Consider the following 17,103-nt stretch of genomic DNA (forward strand, 5'->3'; position numbering starts at 1 on the left):
AACCAGACACCTCATGAACGTCTCCTTGTCTTCCCCAGGAAGTCGTCCTCTGGGACCTCGCTCCCGACCTGGCTGGCAGCTCCCGGACCCATCCTGCTCCGAAAACGTGCGGGCGCACAAGTCGGACCCGTTGGTCGAGAGGGTCCATCTTTTCCACGCTAACCCCCAGTACGCCTACGTGGCGTACCCCGATGGCCGACGAGGTACAGTCTCCCTACGAGACCTGGCGCCCGCCGGAGCCCCACGCACACCCCAGCCACCAGTCCCATCCTCCCACCAGTGCACCTTACAGGAGGATCGGTCCTTCCGCTGGCCCCATGTAGGCCCCCCCCACCCTCCGACGCACCCCGCAGACGCTCCCTTCCCAGGTCAACCATTTTCCCCACCAGCGCCGTCTAGGGGTGTCGAAGCTGCCATAGAGATCGAGGCCACGCTCCTGGAGTCACAGACGCACGAGCCTCCACCGGAGTCACCACCGAAGCTTCGACGATCACAGAGGACGACCAGGATCGACTGATTGCTTCATTTAAAAGCTTTTAGCTAATTATGAATCTTAAATTGTAAATAGTTACAAAACGCTGTACGGAGGTATTACGGTACCGCCATAATTATAATTCTTCCACGTTACCATGTTGTAGTATCAGGCCACCACCCCCGCCGGACTCTTTTTTAACAGGGGGTGAATGTGGTAGTCTGTGTAGAGGTATTACAGTACCTGGTAATGCTGGAACACCATTGGTAGATATTGTATGCTTCCTATTGGTCAAGCTGTATGGTAGGTCTGCCCTGCTAGGCGGGGTATAAGAGCCCGTGCCGCCCCAGCAGCCTTCATTCTGTACCTGAGCTGCTGGGGGAAACATCTAGCTTATTAATGCCTTCAGTTGGACTACAACCTCGCTTTAGTGGTCGTTGATCGTGCATCACCAGCATTTACTGCCCACCCCTAGTTACCCTTGAGGAGGTGGTGGTGAGCTGCCTTCTTGAACCGCTGCAGCCCCTGAGGTGTAGGTACATCCACAGTGCTGTTAAAGAGGTAGTTCTTGGATTTTGACCCAATGACAGAAAGGAATGGTAAAATATTTCAAAGTCAGATGGTGAGTGATTTGGACGGGAACCTCCAGGTGGTGGAGTTACCAGGGATCTGCTGCTCTTGTCCTTCTAGATGGTAGTAGTCATGGGTTTGAAAGGTGCTGCCTAAGGAACCTTGGTGAGTTCCCGCAGTGCATCTTGTAGATGGTACACACGGCTGCTGGTTCGTCGGTGGTGGAGGAAGTAAATATTTGTGGAAGGGGTAGCAATCAAGTGGACTGACTTGTCCTGGAGGGTGTTGAGCTTCTTGAAATGAAATGAAATGAGTGTTGCTGGAGCTGTACTCATCCAGACAAGTGGGGAATATTCCATCACACTCCTGACTTGTGCCTTGGACAGGCTTTGGGGAGTCAGAATGTGAGTTACCCACCGCAGGATTTCTATCTTTTGACCTATTTTGGTACCAAAGTATTTATATGGCTAGTCCAGTTCAGTTTCTAATAAACCCCCAGGATGTTGATAGTGGGGAAGTAATGCCATTAAATGTCAAGGGGCGGTGGCTAAATCGTCTCTTGTTGGAGGTGATCATTGCTTGACACTTTTGTGGTGCGAAGATTACTTGCCACATGTCAACCCAAGCCTGGATATTATCGAGGTCTTGCTGCATTTGGACTTGGACTGCTTTGTGGAGTCATGAATGGTACTGAACATTGTGCAGTCATCAGTGAACATACCCTCTTCTGATCTTCTGATGGAAGGAACGTCATTGATGAAGCAGCTGAAGATGGTTGAGCCTTGGACACTATCCTAAAGAACCCCTACAGCAATGTCCTGCGACAGATGATTTCCCTTCAGAAAGTGATGGGGAGCCGCCTTCTTGAATCGCATAGTCCACCTTGTATAAGTACACCCACAGTGCTATTTGGAAGGGAGTTCCAGGATTTCTACTCTATGATAGTGAAGGAATGGCGATTATAGTTCCAACACAGGATAGTAAATGGCTTCACAGAACTATCTCTAACAACCGCAACTACATTCCTTTTTGCAAGGTGGAAATGCCAGTTCTGAATTTTACTGAGGGTGCTACTGATGGCAGATGGCATTCTGCCTCTGGGACACTGTTATAACCTGCCTACTTACCATTGGCTGGGGACTAATGACTATCCCACAATCCTGTGGGAGTATGAGCTTCCCCAATGAGGGGTGCGGAGAAACCACTAGTAAACTCCTAGTATAAATAAAGCTGACCAGTTCAGGAACCAGCAGGAAGGAGTATGTAGCAAGGGAAGTTACTGCTACTGTTATGTATATATGTTAGAGTAAATAAATGTTATTACTTTGTATCCTTAAAACTCGTGCTGGATTCTTCGTGGCCCTTACAAAAGACACCCAATGCTGCAAGGGGTCCTCCGCATATGAATGAGTGCACAAAATGAGTCCAGGTATAGCTGGTTTTTGACATGGACTGCTTCAGTATTTGTGGAGTTGTGAATTGTGCTAAACATTGTGCGGTCATCTGAATATCCCCACTTCTGACCTTGTGATGGAAGGAAGGTAATTAATAAAGCAGCTGAAGATGGTTGGGCCTAGGACACTGCCCTGAGGAACTCCTGGAGCTGGGGTGATTGACCTCCAACCTCCACAACATTCGTCCTTTGTGCCAGGTATGACTCCAACCAGTGGAAGCTTTGCCCCCTGATTCCCATTGAATCAAGTTTTGCTTGGGCTCCTTGGCGCCATACACGGTCAGTTGATGTCAAGGCCAGTCACTCTCACCTCCCCTCTGGCATTCAGCTCTTCTGTCCATCTATCAACCTGTAATGAGGTCAGGAGTTGAGTGACTATGGCGGAACCCAAACTGAGCATCCGTGAGCAGATTATTACTAAGGAAGTGCAGCTTGATAGCACTGTTGATGACCCCTTCCACCACTTTACTGCTGATCGAGAGTAGACCGATGGCCGGCAATTTTCCACAACGCCGGGTAGAGGACAGTGTTGTAGCTGTACTTGAACAGCTTGGCTATGGGTGCGGCAAGTTCTGGAGCACAAGTCTTCAGTACTATTGCCTAAATATTGTCAGGGCCCATAGCCTTTGCAGTATCCAGTGCCTTCAGCCGTTTCTTGGTATCACCTGAGTAAAGCGAATTGACTGAATACTGACATCTGTGATGCTAGGGTTTTCCAGAGGAGGCCGGGTTGAATCATCCACTCAGCATTTCTCGCTGAAGATTGCTGCACACCTTTTGCACTGATCTCCTGGGCTCCTCCATCATTGAGGATGGGGATATTTGTGGAACCATCTCCTCCAGTGGGTTGATCAATTGTCCACCACCATTCAGAGCTGGATGTGGCAGAACTGCCAAGCATAAATGTGATCAATTAGTTGTTCGATCGCTTAGCTCTATTTAATATTTTGCCATTGTCATTTCTGGTGCCTAGGTCGTGTCAGGTGGTCTGTCCGGTTTCATTCCTTTTTGTAGCAGTTGATTACAACTGAGTAGCTTGCTAGGCCATTTCTGAGGGCTCTTAAGAGTCAACCACATTACTGTGGGTCTGGAGTCACATGCAGGTATCCCTCCCTAAAGGACATTAGTGAACCAGACAATTGACTGTCTTTCCTAGTCTGAACTGGTTATTAGTTAATCATGTGGAACCTTTTGCCATCTAACAGTTGTTCTTCCAACATTTAATAACTCAACATTGATTCTTCTTTACCTTCCTTCATAAGTTTGTATAACACTACAACATTCTGTTACACCAATTTCATTTTGAAAGCTGATTTCGAAGACCGAGGCATATTTCCAAAACATATGTAACTACTGGCCATATTTTACACAACTCCTGCTCCTCCTACCTCTGTTTCTATTTGTGATATTACTGTCCATCCATTTTATATATATATATATATATATATATATATATATATATATTACAACCAAGATATATTGTTGTCCAAGGAACATTTCAGTAACTATGCCTTGTACATTAAGACCACTCAGGTTATCAGATGAAGCTATAAAGCAAAAGCTATGGCCCATATTTTAAAAAACAAATGGAAAATAATCCATTTATGTGTATGATAGGAGGTAGAAGTTACTTTTAAAATTGCAATTATTAACCGAATGGATGATTAGTAGTTTGATACTCTGTTTCTAGGCTCAATTTGGAACATTGTCAGATTATTTTGATGCTCTCCATAAAGCTGCTGATTCAGGAAATTCACCATCATCATTTCCTGTCTTGAGTGGGGACTTCTTTACCTATGCAGACAGAGATGACCATTATTGGAGTGGATACTTTACCTCTCGGCCCTTCTATAAGCGAATGGACAGAGTTTTAGAATCATACCTGAGGTAAATACTTACAAAATTTATATATTCGTTATATATATTTAACAACAGTACCAATTGCAGTACCAATTTAATTTTTTTGTTCTCTAGTCTTATTGATAATATGAATGAAATAGTGAAAAGCATTTAATATCCATATTTTTACATTCTACATGAGTCATGGCTTTTGTATTTATCATAAGTACTCTTTAAATGGGCAGCACGGTGACGCAGTGGTTAATACTGCTGCCTCACGGGGCCAAGGACCTGGGTTCGATCCCGGACCCGGTTTACTGTCCATTCTTCCCGTGTTTGTGTGGGTCTCACCCCCACAATCAAATATGTGCATGGTAGGTGGATTGGCCATGCTAAATTTCCCATTAATTGGAAAAAAAGAATTGGGTACTTTAAATTTAAAGGGAAAAAAAGTACTCGTTAAATAACTGCAGGGCTAACTTTATAACAATAATAATCTTTGTTAGTGTCATGCACAGGCTTACATTAACACTGCAATGATGTTACTGTGAAAATCCCCTCGTCGCCACACTCCGGCACTGTTCGGGTACACTGAGGGAGACTTCAGAATGTCCAATTCACCTAACAAGCACGTCTTTCGGGACTTGTGCGAAGAACCGGAGCATCCGGAGGATACCCACGCAGACATGGGGAGAACTTGCAGACTCCGCACAGACAGTGACCTAATCCGGGAATCAAACCCGGGACCTTGGCGCTGTGAAGCAACAGTGCAAACCACTGTGCTACAATGCCGCCTTAATAAATATAGAATCTAATAAATAAATAATAAAGGACTTTAATAAATATAGGACCTAAATTCTTACCACATTTCCCCCACTTAGAAAAGCTTCTGCAGACCAAAGTCTAGTCAGTGCATTTGTTGCAAAGTGCTGATCTCAATTATTCTAACTACCACTTAACTCTCATGTTGAAGGTGATTGATATTTCAGGAATTCATGTCAGGCATCCACTGAAATGTGACACGGCCTCTTGGATAAGCCTGTATCGACCTTGATTTTTACCCAGTGCCTTGGGAATTTCTTTAGTTCCATTTGTACAATCTTCAACCAAGGGGGAGGTTTTCCCTTAGTTTGACTGCTGCAGAGGTCATTATTTTGTCTCTGACATGTGCACTCCTTTGCACTGTGAAACAGGGACTGATTTGGTAAACTCCTTGTTGCTAACGACCTTACTCTCTCCCTATTTTCATCCTTTGGCAAAGTACTATGACAACAGGCTCTTTGAGATTTTGTGCACTCTAAATAACATCTTTTAATATCATTCTGAAAAACTTTGGCTCTTGATGAAGCATAGAATATAATTCTCCAGTTGTTTGTTTAGCAGTAAACATATACAAGTTAAATATACCCTATTATCTACATTGGTCTAACGCTGCACTTTAGCCACAGTTCAGAAGATCACCTCCTCAGCACAAAATAACATTTATACTTCTCATTCAAGACATGATAAACTAGTGTAAAATTTTTGACAGTTTTGTGCTGTTATAGCACAGCTATGTGCTCATTCTACCTGTTTCTTTCAGGTTAGAGAGAATAAAATGTAATTAGCTGTCAGTGAATAGATAGCCTAAGTGATGCCATTCTGTAACAGTGGATGGTATGCTGCAAGTGTCAGAGCATTCACCCTCACAACCAATGGCAATGTGACCCATGCCTGATCTGAGGTTGCTGTTGTGGCTACTGGAAGATGCTTACAGAAGCTCAAGTCTCTCACACATTGTTCCTTGTTAAGGTTCAGGTAGCAGAATTTCACATTGAACACCATGCGTTGACAGTGCTTCTCCCCTTTCTCTTTCCCTGTTCTACATGATCTCTGCGCATTCCCCAAGTCATACTGTATTCCAAGGGGAATGCCTACATATACCCATGACTGAGAGCAATTCCCATGTATCAACCTTCAAAGTCATCAAAAAGTCCTTCAGCACTTGTCAGCAACATTAAACAATTAAAGAATGTACCAAACACGTGTAAAAAGCAAAGAACATAAGATTGTACGAAATAGGAGCAGAAGTAGGCCATTTGACCCAGCAAGCCTGCTCTGCCATTCAATACGATAATAACTGATCTAATTGTGGCCTTAACGCCAATTTCCTGTTTGCCTCCCCCATAACTCTTCATTCTCTTGTCAATCAACATCGCCTTAAATATATATTCAATGACCCAATCTATATATATTCAATGACCCAATCTCCACTTCTGTCTGTGGAAGAGAATTCGAAAGACTAATGACCTTCTGAGAGAAGTAATTCCTCCTTATCTCCATGTTAAATGGGAATCTTGTCTTTAAGTTGTACTCCCTAGTTCTAGATTCACCCAAGAGAGGAAACCTCTCAACATTTCGAATCCAATGACTCTTTGTCAAAACTAACAGACAGAGAAAGTGGGAAATATTTATACTGTGGAGTGAGAATGAAAGATGAGTCATAGCCACAGAAACCCCGGGAAACCGTGTGCTAATGGGCACAGAAACCATGGGGAAAGAGTGCTACTGGCAGTCCCCAGAGAGAACAAAAGATGTGAAAGGCCAAACATCATCCAAAGTTGACGCATACTGGAGGAACAACATCTCATCTTCCGGTTAGGCACGCTACAGCCTTCCGTCTCAACATCAAATTCAACAACTTCAGATAATTAGCTCCACCCCAACCGATTTGTTTTCATCCCATTTCATTTTAACTGTCTTTTACCATTTCTTTCTTTCTTAATATACATTAACGCCCCCTACCATCTTATCCACCTTTCCTTACCCTTTCTCCACTTTGCTTCCCCCTTCCCCTCCCCCACATCTACATCTGTCAGAGTTTACCCTCTGATGCCAGTTTCTCTGCTGTTTGGCCTTTCCGCAGTAATTTGCTTTTGTCCTTTCAGCATCTACTCTGTCAAGCCCTCGTCAGGATCTTGTATGTTTCAATATGATCGCCTTTCATTCTTCTAAACACCAATGAGTGTAGGCCCAACCTGTTCAATCTTTCCTCATAAGACAACCCCATCATCCCTGGAATCAGCCTGTTGAACCATTTCTGTACCACTTTCAATGCAATTATATCCTTCCTTAAGTAAGGAGACCAAAACTGTACACAGTACTCCAGGCAAGGTCTCACCAATGTCCTGTACGGGTTGTAGCAAGACTTCACAATTTGTATATTCCACCCCCTTACAATAAAGGCCTACATTCCATTTGTCTTGCTAATTACTTATTCTACCTTTTTGTGCTTCATGTACAAAGACACCCAGAATTTCAGTACTGCAGCATTCTGCAGTCTCTTTCATAAGATCATAGAACTTACAGTGCAGAAGGAGGCCATTTGGCCCATCGAGTCTGCACCAGCCCTTGGAAAGAGCATCCTACTTAAGACCACACCTCCACCCTTACCCCGTAACCCCACCTAACCTTTTTGACCACAAAGGGCAATTTAGCATGGCCAATCCACCTAACCTGCTTGCCTTTGGACTGTGGGAGGAAACCGGAGCACCCGGAGGAAACCCAAGCAGACACGGGGAGAATGTGTAGACTCCACACAGACAGTGACCCAAGCCGGAATTTGAACCCAGATCACTGGCGCTGTGAAGCAACAGTGGTAACCACTGTGCTACCTTTCCATTTAAATAATATTTTGCTTTTCTATTCTTCCAAAATGGACATCCTCATATTTTCCCACATTTAAACTTCATCTGCCAAATTTTTGCCCTGTCCACTCACTGGTTTAGCACACTGGGTTAAATCGCTGGCTTTGAAAGCAGACCATGGCAGGCCAGCAGCACGGTTCAATTCCCGTACCAGCCTCCCCGAACAGGCGCCGGAATGTGGCGACTAGGGGCTTTTCACAGTAACTTCGTTTGAAGCCTACTTGTGACAATAAGCGATTTTCATTTCATTTCATTTCACTTAATCTGTTTATGTCCTTTTGCAGACTCTTTAATATCATCACAATTTGCATTCCTATCTATCTTTGCATCATCAGCAAATTTCAATATAGTCTGCTCTTATTCCAAGCCAGTAGTATAGATCATCAATAGATGAGGCCCAGCACTGATTCCTGTGGCACTCAACTAGTTACAGTTTGCCAACAATGGGTCGACTGGAGATGGGTGAAAGACAATGCTGCACGTGTCTGCAGTGGTCAAGACATATGGTGGATTATATCCGCTACATTCTGCAGGAGGATAGGCGGCACGATGGCACAGTGGTTAATAGGAGCCCCTAATTCCTGCACCAACTCCTCGTCCACCCTGGGAAACTCAAACCCGTTCAGCAACCCCCATATTCCCTATCCCCCGCCGGGGGCTCTGACTCATACAATTTCCAATAAAAAGCCTCAAACACTCCATTCATCCCTACCAGGTCCAGCACCCCCCTTCTCATACCGCCCTTCACTCTACCAATCTCCCTGGCTTCCCCCTGCTTCCTCAGCTGGTGGGTCAACATCCTGCTCCACTTCTCCCAATACTCCTATATTGCCCCTCCGGCCCACTGCCACTGCCCTGCTACCTTCCCTGTGGACACCAATCCAAACTCCATCTGGAGCCTCTGCCTCTCCTTCAACAACCCTGCCTCCGGGTTCTTGAATACCTCCTGTGCACTCTCAACAACCCTCCCACCAGCCTTGCTATCTCTGCCAATTCCGCCTTCTCCCTATGTGCCCGAATTGAAATAAACTCCCCCGAATCACTGCCCTGAGTGCCTCCCACAGCGTGGAAGCTGTGACCTCCCCCGTGCCATTGAGCTCTACATACCCCCAGATGGCAGCCCTCCCCTCCTCGCGCACCTCCTCATCCACCAACAATTCCACAACCAACCTCCGCTGCGGGCACTGAACCAACCAACGGCCCCCTCCCACCTCCTGTCTACTCATAAATCCACCCAGTGTGGCGTGTCGCCAAATACTCTGAGTAGACCACCCCGCCAGCAACGCCTTATCCACCACAAAAATGTCATTCTGGGAGTACACCCGGTGTACGTGGAAGAAATGTGAAAATTCCTTTGACCTTGGCCTTTCAAACCTCCATGGGTCCACCCCCCATACTCTCCATAAACGCCTTCAGCTTCCTTGTCACCGTCGGCCACCATGTTCCCCACTTCGAACGCCATCTACTTATTCACCAGCACCACCATCTCCCTCATCTTCATGTCCAGCCCTGAGTGGAACACCTGCCCAACCCATCCTTTCCTCAACCTTGGTGTCTGGTCCCCTATCTTTAAATGCGTCTCTTGTAAAAAGGCCCTTTTTGGGCCAGTCACACCACACCCTTGTCAGCAACCCCCCCCCACAAACAAAACAACAACTCCATCCCTCACCTCCTGAACACCCTCCACTTCAGTCCCGATAACTAGCCTGCCCAGCTAGCATGGCAATCCCTGCCAAGGCCTCTAAACCTCCCCCCTCTTTCCCCCCCCCCCGATGTCCACAGACCACCAAACAACCAAGAAACAGAAAAAGGTGCACTCACTCTTGATGCCCCCCAAACACCCACCACCGAACCCAAAAGAACATTTCAAGAACAAAGAAACCTCCTCACAATTCCTCCAAAGTTCAATGTCCCCCTTCTCCTCTCAGTCCATTGTCCCTCAAAAACTCCATCCTCTGGCATACCAACATAATATTCTCGATTCTGGAAAGTCACCCAGAGCCAGGCCGGGTACAGCACCCCAAACTTCACCCCCTTCAAGAGGTCAACCTTGACCCGATTAAACCCAGCCCTCCTCTTCACCTGCTCTGCACCCAGGTCGTGATACATCTGCAGCTCATTCCCCTCCCAGGTGCACTTCCTCGTCTGCCTTGCCCATCGAACAATCTTCTCTTTGTCTAAGAAATGGTGCGACCGCACCTCCATCGCCCTTGGCGGCTCGCCCGCTTGGGGCCTCCTCATCAGCGCCTTGTGCCCTCGGTCGATCTCCAGTGATTGGTCGAAGGCCCCCATCTCATCAGCTTCTCCAACATTTTGGCCATATACATGCCGGCCTCCGCTCGCTCAGTACCTTCGGGCCCATCATCCCGGAGCAAAAGAAGAACCAGGCAACCTGCCTCAATGACTACTGTCTGGTGGCCTTGACATCGATCATCGTGATGTGCTTCGAGAGGTTGGTAATGAGACACATCAACTCCAGACTCCCAGAATGCCTTGATCCACTGCAATTTGCCTACCGCCACAACCAGTACACAGCAGACGCCTTCTCCCTGGACCTACACTTATCCCTGGAGCGTCTTGACTACAAGGACTCCTATGTCAGATTCCTATTTGTTCACTACAGCTCCGCCTTCAACATCATAATCCCAGCCAAGCTCGTATCAAAGCTCCAAAACCTAGAACTTGGCTCTGCAACTGGATCCTCGACTTCCTGACCCATAGACCACAGTCAGTAAAGATGAACAAGAACACCTCCTCCAAAGTAGTCCTCAATACTGGGGCTGCGTACTTAGCCCCCTACTATACTCCCTATACACACACGACTATGTGGCAAAATTGGACTCCAACTCCATCTACAAGTCTGCTGATGGCACGACCCGAACAATAATGAGTCAGAGTACAGGAGGGAGATAGAAAACTTAGTGTAGTGGTGTAACGATAACAATCTCTCCCTCAATGTCAGCAAAACTAAAGAGCTGGTCATTGACTTCAGGGGTACACAGCCTTGTCTGCATCAATGGTGCCGAGGTGGAGATGGTTGACAGCTTCAAATTCCTAGGTGTGCACATCACCAACAATCTGTCCTGGTCCACCCACGTCGACGCGACGACCAAGAAAGCCCAACAGCGCCGAGACTTTCTCAGGAAACTAAGGAAATTTGGCATGACCACATTGACTTTTACCAACTTTACAGATACACCATACAAAGCATCCTATGGCTGCATCACAGCCTGGTATGGCAATTGCTCTGCCCAAGACTATAAGAAACTACAGAGAGTCGTGAACACAGCCCAATCCGTCTCCCATCCATTGGCTCTTGTCTATACCTGCTGCTGCCTTGGGAAAGTAGGCAGCATAATCAAAGACTCTCCCACCTGGCTTATTCACTCTTCCAACTTCTTTCATCGGGCAGGAGATACAAAAGTCTGAGAATGCGCACTAAAAAATTCAAAAATAGCTTCTTCGCCGCTGTTACCAGACTCCTGAGTGACCCTCTTATGGACTGATCTGATCTCTTCACGCATCTTCTCTACTGAGTAGTACTGCACTCCTGTATGCTTCACCCGATGCCTGTGTCTGTGTATTTACATTGTGTATTTATATTTGCCCTACGTTTTCTTTCATTTTTGGAATGATCTGTCTGGACTGTACTTTCATTGTACTTCGGTATACGTGACAATAAACAAATCCAAATCCCCACGATCCTCAAATGTTGCCTTCTGGAGCTTTTATCCAGATGCTCCACCTTCTCCTTCAACCTGTTTTGGGTCTACCGCATCACCCCCACCTCGGCCACCAACAAGACGAGCTGCTCCTCATGCTCCCCCACCTCCTCCACTTTCTGGATCGCCCTGCCCTCGGACTCCAGCCTCTTTTCCGCTCTCTCAATACCTGCTTTGAGTGGCTCCATACCTTGGGCCAGGTCCTCCATGCCCCCTCATCTGCTGGCTGAACTTAGCTTTTAAAAAATCCACCAGCTGCTCCGTTGACCACTGGGCGGGCAGAACACGCTCTTTGCCCTCCGCCATCGTATCCTGTGGCACACCACAAAGACTCTCCTGTTCCAACAGCTCCCTTCTTCTCAACCCACTCCTAGTTTGTGGATCCCATCCACCAGCCACACTAGAGGAGTTGCATCTTCTCCTGGCACTCCTATACCTCTTTCCATCCAAAAGCTTCACACCTCAGTCGGGGAAAGGACCGGAAAATACCATCTTGTGCGGGAGCATCTTGTACCTTCAACTCTCACGATTCACCAGGCCTTAATCTTTGAAATGGTCAGCAGTGAACCTTGTATTCATGTGCTCTGGGAAGTGAAAGCTGACACACGAGTGCAAGCGCTGCGTCAAAGGACTTGATGCTGTTATCGTCACCTTAATGGGAAACTTTTAGCAGACCCAGAGATGTGTGCATGGTTAGAGAGACCATCATGGCTGCAGGACGTGTGCTTTGGCACTACCAATGAAGACAACCATCTCATTTGAGAAACAATTAAAGTTAACCCAAGGCTATTAAATGTACTGTAGCGCACAATGACTTACGAGAGAGACGAGTAGAGATGAAGTCGATGAGGCTTTATTAAGCGAGACTTGTCCCCAGCAGTTCAGCAACAGAATGGAGCGGCGGGGAGAAGCTCGGGTTCTTATACTCCGCCTTCAGGGCGGAGCCAGGAGTCAACAGCCAACCAGGACCCGGGATCTGTCAGCCAATAGCATCACGGCTTCACAGTCCCACATGACCCCTAATACATACCACCACATTCACCCCTTGTTAAAAAGGAACCCGGCGGGGTGGTGGTTCGCATGGTGGTAGGGGTTTACAAGGCTGGTCCTGGGAGGAAAATTTCGGGCATGTTACTACAGTTTTAGCCCTACACTGGGCTATGTACAAAGTTTGTGAAACTATTTACAATATTAGTAAGAGAACATTTTTTTTTGTTACAATCCAACAACATTCTTGGTGTCACGCCGATGCCACGAGTCGAGCGGGCGGTCTGGTCTTCCTCGTCGATCGCCTCAGCCCCGGTGGTGGTGCAGGTGCTTGTTCAGGCGTTGTCGTCTCCGGGAGCGTTTCGGTGTTCGTTCCTGTTTCACTCCTGGGCGGGTACGGGAGGAGGACCGATCCTCCCGGGAAGGGGGCGGTCGCGGGGTGCGCTGGTGGTAGGGAGGGGATGATCGGTGTCGGGGGTGTGTGTGTGTTGCTGGCGGGCGCCAGGTCCCGCAGGGAGACCGTGTCCTGTCGGCCATCGGGGTACGCCACGTAGGCGTACGCCACGTAGGCGTACTGCGGGTTCGCGTGGAGAAGGTGAACTCTCTCGACCAACGGGTCCGATTTGTGCGCCCGCACATGTTTCCGGAGCAAGATGGGTCCTGGGGCCGCCAGCCAGGTCGGCTGCGACGTTCCGGAGGAGGACTTCCTGGGGAAGACAAGCAGGCGCTCATGAGGCGTTTGGTTAGTGGTGGTACACAGCAGCGACTGGATGGAGTGGAGAGCATCCAGGAGTACCTCCTGCCACCGGGAAACTGGGAGATCCCTGGACCGTAGGGCCAGCAGGACGGTCTTCCAGACCGTGCCGTTCTCCCTCTCTACTTGCCCGTTCCCCCGGGGGTTGTAGCTGGTCGACATGCTCGAGGCTATGCCCTTGCTGAGCAGAAACTGGCGCAGCTCGTCACTCATGAAGGAGGACCCCCTGTCGCTATGGATATATGCGGGGCAACCGAACAGTGTGAATATGGTGCCAAGGGCTTTAATGACTGTGGCCGCTGTCATGTCGGGGCAGGGGATGGCGAAGGGGAAACGAGAGTACTCGTTCACCACGTTCAGGAAGTTTGCGTTGCGGTCGGTGGAGGGGAGGGGCCCTTTGAAATCCAGACTGAGACGTTCAAAGGGGCGGGAAGCCTTGATCAGGTGGGCTCTATCCGGCCTGAAAAAGTGCGGTTTGCACTCCGCGCAGATGTGGCAGTTCCTGGTGACTGTACGGACCTCCTCCACAGAATAGGGGAGGTTGCGGGACTTTATAAAGTGGTAGAACCGAGTGACCCCCGGGTGGCAGGGGTCCTCGTGGAGGGCTTGGAGACGGTCTATTTGTGCGTTGGCACATGTGCCGCGGGATAGGGCATCGGACGGCTCGTTCAGCTTTCCGGGATGGTACAAGATCTCGTAGTTGAAGGTGGAGAGCTCGATCCTCCACCTTAAGATCTTGTCATTTTTAATTTTGCCCCGCTGTGCATTATCGAACATGAAGGCTACCGACCGTTGGTCGGTGAGGAGAGTGAATCTCCTGCCGGCCAGGTAATGCCTCCAATGTCGCACAGCTTCCACGATGGCTTGGGCTTCCTTTTCCACTGAGGAGTGGCGGATTTCTGAGGCGTGGAGGGTTCGGGAGAAGACGGCCACGGGTCTGCCCGCTTGGTTAAGGGTGGCCGCCAGAGCTACGTCGGATGCGTCGCTCTCGACCTGGAAGGGGAGGGACTCGTCGATGGCGCGCATCGCGGCCTTTGCGATATCCGCTTTGATGCGGCTGAAGGCCTGGCGAGCCTCTGTCGACAGGGGGAAGGTAGTGGTCTGTATTAGCGGGCGGGCCTTGTCTGCATACTGGGGGACCCACTGGGCGTAATATGAAAAGAACCCCAGGCAACGTTTCAGGGCTGTGGAGCAGTGGGGGAGGGGAAATTCCATAAGGGGGCGCATGCGTTCGGGGTCGGGGCCTATTATCCCGTTGCGCACTACGTATCCCAGGATGGCCAAGTGCTAAAAATGCACTTTTCCTCGTTGTATGTGAGGTTCAAGGCGTTAGCGGTCTGGAGGAATTTTTGGAGGTTGGCGTCGTGGTCCTGCTGATCGTGGCCGCAGATGGTTACGTTGTCGAGATACGGGAACGTGGCCTGCAACCCGTGCTGGTCAACCATTCGGTCCATCTCCCGTTGGAAGACCGAGACCCCGTTCGTGACACCAAATGGGACCCTGAGGAAGTGGTATAGACGCCCGTCTGCCTCGAAGGCTGTGCACTTGCGGTCACCTGGGCGAATGGGGAGCTGGTGGTAGGCGGACTTGAGGTCCACGGTGGGGAAAACCTTATACTGGGCAATCCGATTTACCATGTCGGATATGCGGGGGAGAGGGTACGCATCTAGCTGTGTGTACCTGTTGATGGTCTGGCTATAGTCTATGACCATCCTTTGCTTCTCCCCGGTCTTTACTACTACCACCTGGGCTCTCCAGGGACTATTGCTGGCCTGGATTATGCCTTCAGCAACCGCTGGACTTTAGACCGAATAAATATCCGGTCCTGGGCGCTGTACCATCTGCTCCTAGTGGTGACGGGTTTGCAATCCGGGGTGAGGTTTGCAAACAAGGACGGCGGTTCAACCTTGAGAGTTGCGAGGCCGCAGATAGTGAGTGGGGGTATTGGGCCGCCGAATTGAAATGTTAGGCTCTGCAGGTTACACTGGAAATCTAATCCCAGTAATGTGGGCGTGCAGAGTTGGGGAAGGACGTAGAGCCTGTAGTTTTTAAACTCCCTCCCTTGCACCGTTACGTTCGCAATGCAGAACCCTTTGATCTCTACGGAGTGGGATCCTGCAGCTAGGGAAATCTTTTGCGTACTTGGATGGATGGTCAGAAAACAGCGTCTAATCGTGTCTGGGTGAACAAAACTTTTGGTGCTCCCGGAGTCGATCAAGCATGATGTCTCGTGTCCGTTGATCAGCACCATTGTTGTCGTCGTCTGGAGCGTCCGGGGCCGTGATTGATCCAGAGTCACCGAAGCCAGTCGTGGTCGTAGTGCCGCGGCGTCTTCTTCGGACCCTGTGGAGCCGTCGATGCTGGGGTCCTTTGTTGTCATCCAAGATGGCGGCGTCCATGAATCGCACGCGGCCGGGGGTGGACAAAATGGCCGCCCCATGGATCGCACGTGATCGGGGGTGGACAAAATGGCCGCCCCCATGAATCGCACGTGGCTGGGGGGTCACAAGATGGCAGCGCCCATCCTCCCCTCGTGTTGCCCGTGACCCAAAATGGCGGCGCCCGCGGGTCGCACATGGGGCGCTGGGGGGGTTGGGGAGCGTTTGGGCTATGCTGGGCTCGTTCTTCTCCGGGGATTGCGGCGACCCCCCGGGACCGGCACACAGCCGCGTAATGGCCCTTCTTGCCGCAGCTTTTACAAATAGCTGCGCGGGCCGGGCAGCGCTGCCGGGGGTGTTTCGCTTGCCCGCAGAAATAGCAGCGGCCCCCCCCGGGATGGTCTGGCGCTTTAACCGCACAAGCGTGTGGGGGGGGGGGGGTTTGTCGCGACGGGAGTCCACGGAGCCCAAGGGGCTGCCGCGCGGTCGGGGCCGTAGGCGCGGGCGTTTTGCGAGGCCACATCTAGGGAAGCTGTAAGGGCCCGTGCCTCTGAGAGTCCTAACGACTCTCTTTCTAAAAGTCTTTGGCGGATTTGGGGAGAGTTCATACCTGCCACAAACGCATCGCGAATTAGAATGTCCGTGTGTTCGATCGCGTTCACTGGCGGGCAGCTGCAGCCCCGTCCCAAAATTAGCAGCGCGGCGTAGAATTCTTCTAGCGATTCTCCGGGACTTTGCCGTCTCGTTGCGAGTTGGTAGCGTGCGTAGACCTGGTTCACGAGGCGAACGTAGATGCTCCTCAGTAATGCGAGCGCCGTCGGGAAATCCTCTGCGTCTTCTATGAGAGGGTAAATTTCCGGGCTTACCCTCGAATGCAGGACCTGCATTTTCTGGTCTTCTGTGATCCGGCCGGGGGCCGTTCTGAGGTAGCCTTCAAAACATGCTTGCCAGTGTTTAAATACTGCTGCCGAGTTCGCTGCGTGGGGGCTGATCCGCAGGCATTCCGGGGCGATCCGGAGCTCCATAGTCCTTTAAGCTCGCTTAATAAATTGTAGCGCACAATGACTTACGAGAGAGACGCGTAGTGATGAAGTCGATGAGGCTTTATTAAGCGAGACTTGTCCCCAGCAGTTCAGCAACAGAATGAAGAGGCGGGGAGAAGCTCGGGTTCTTATACTCCGCCTTCAGGGCGGAGCCAGGAGTCAACAGCCAACCAGGACCCGGGATCTGTCAGCCAATAGC

At 49.6% G+C, this 17,103-nt stretch overlaps 1 protein-coding gene across 5 annotated transcripts in view; it reads left to right on the top strand.

Annotated features, from left to right (window-relative positions):
* The window catches only part of man2a1 (mannosidase, alpha, class 2A, member 1), a 327,615-nt gene that overhangs the window by 142,543 nt on the left and 167,969 nt on the right, over positions 1 to 17,103 (top strand). For all 5 annotated transcript variants that reach the window (XM_072516408.1, XM_072516407.1, XM_072516409.1 and 2 more), the window contains one exon: positions 4,186 to 4,382. In XM_072516408.1, the coding sequence (XP_072372509.1) occupies positions 4,186 to 4,382 (197 nt within the window). The remainder of the gene's footprint in view (positions 1 to 4,185; positions 4,383 to 17,103) is intronic.

The sequence above is a fragment of the Scyliorhinus torazame genome, chromosome 9 (assembly GCF_047496885.1).
Source record: "Scyliorhinus torazame isolate Kashiwa2021f chromosome 9, sScyTor2.1, whole genome shotgun sequence".
Lineage (NCBI taxonomy): Eukaryota > Metazoa > Chordata > Chondrichthyes > Carcharhiniformes > Scyliorhinidae > Scyliorhinus > Scyliorhinus torazame.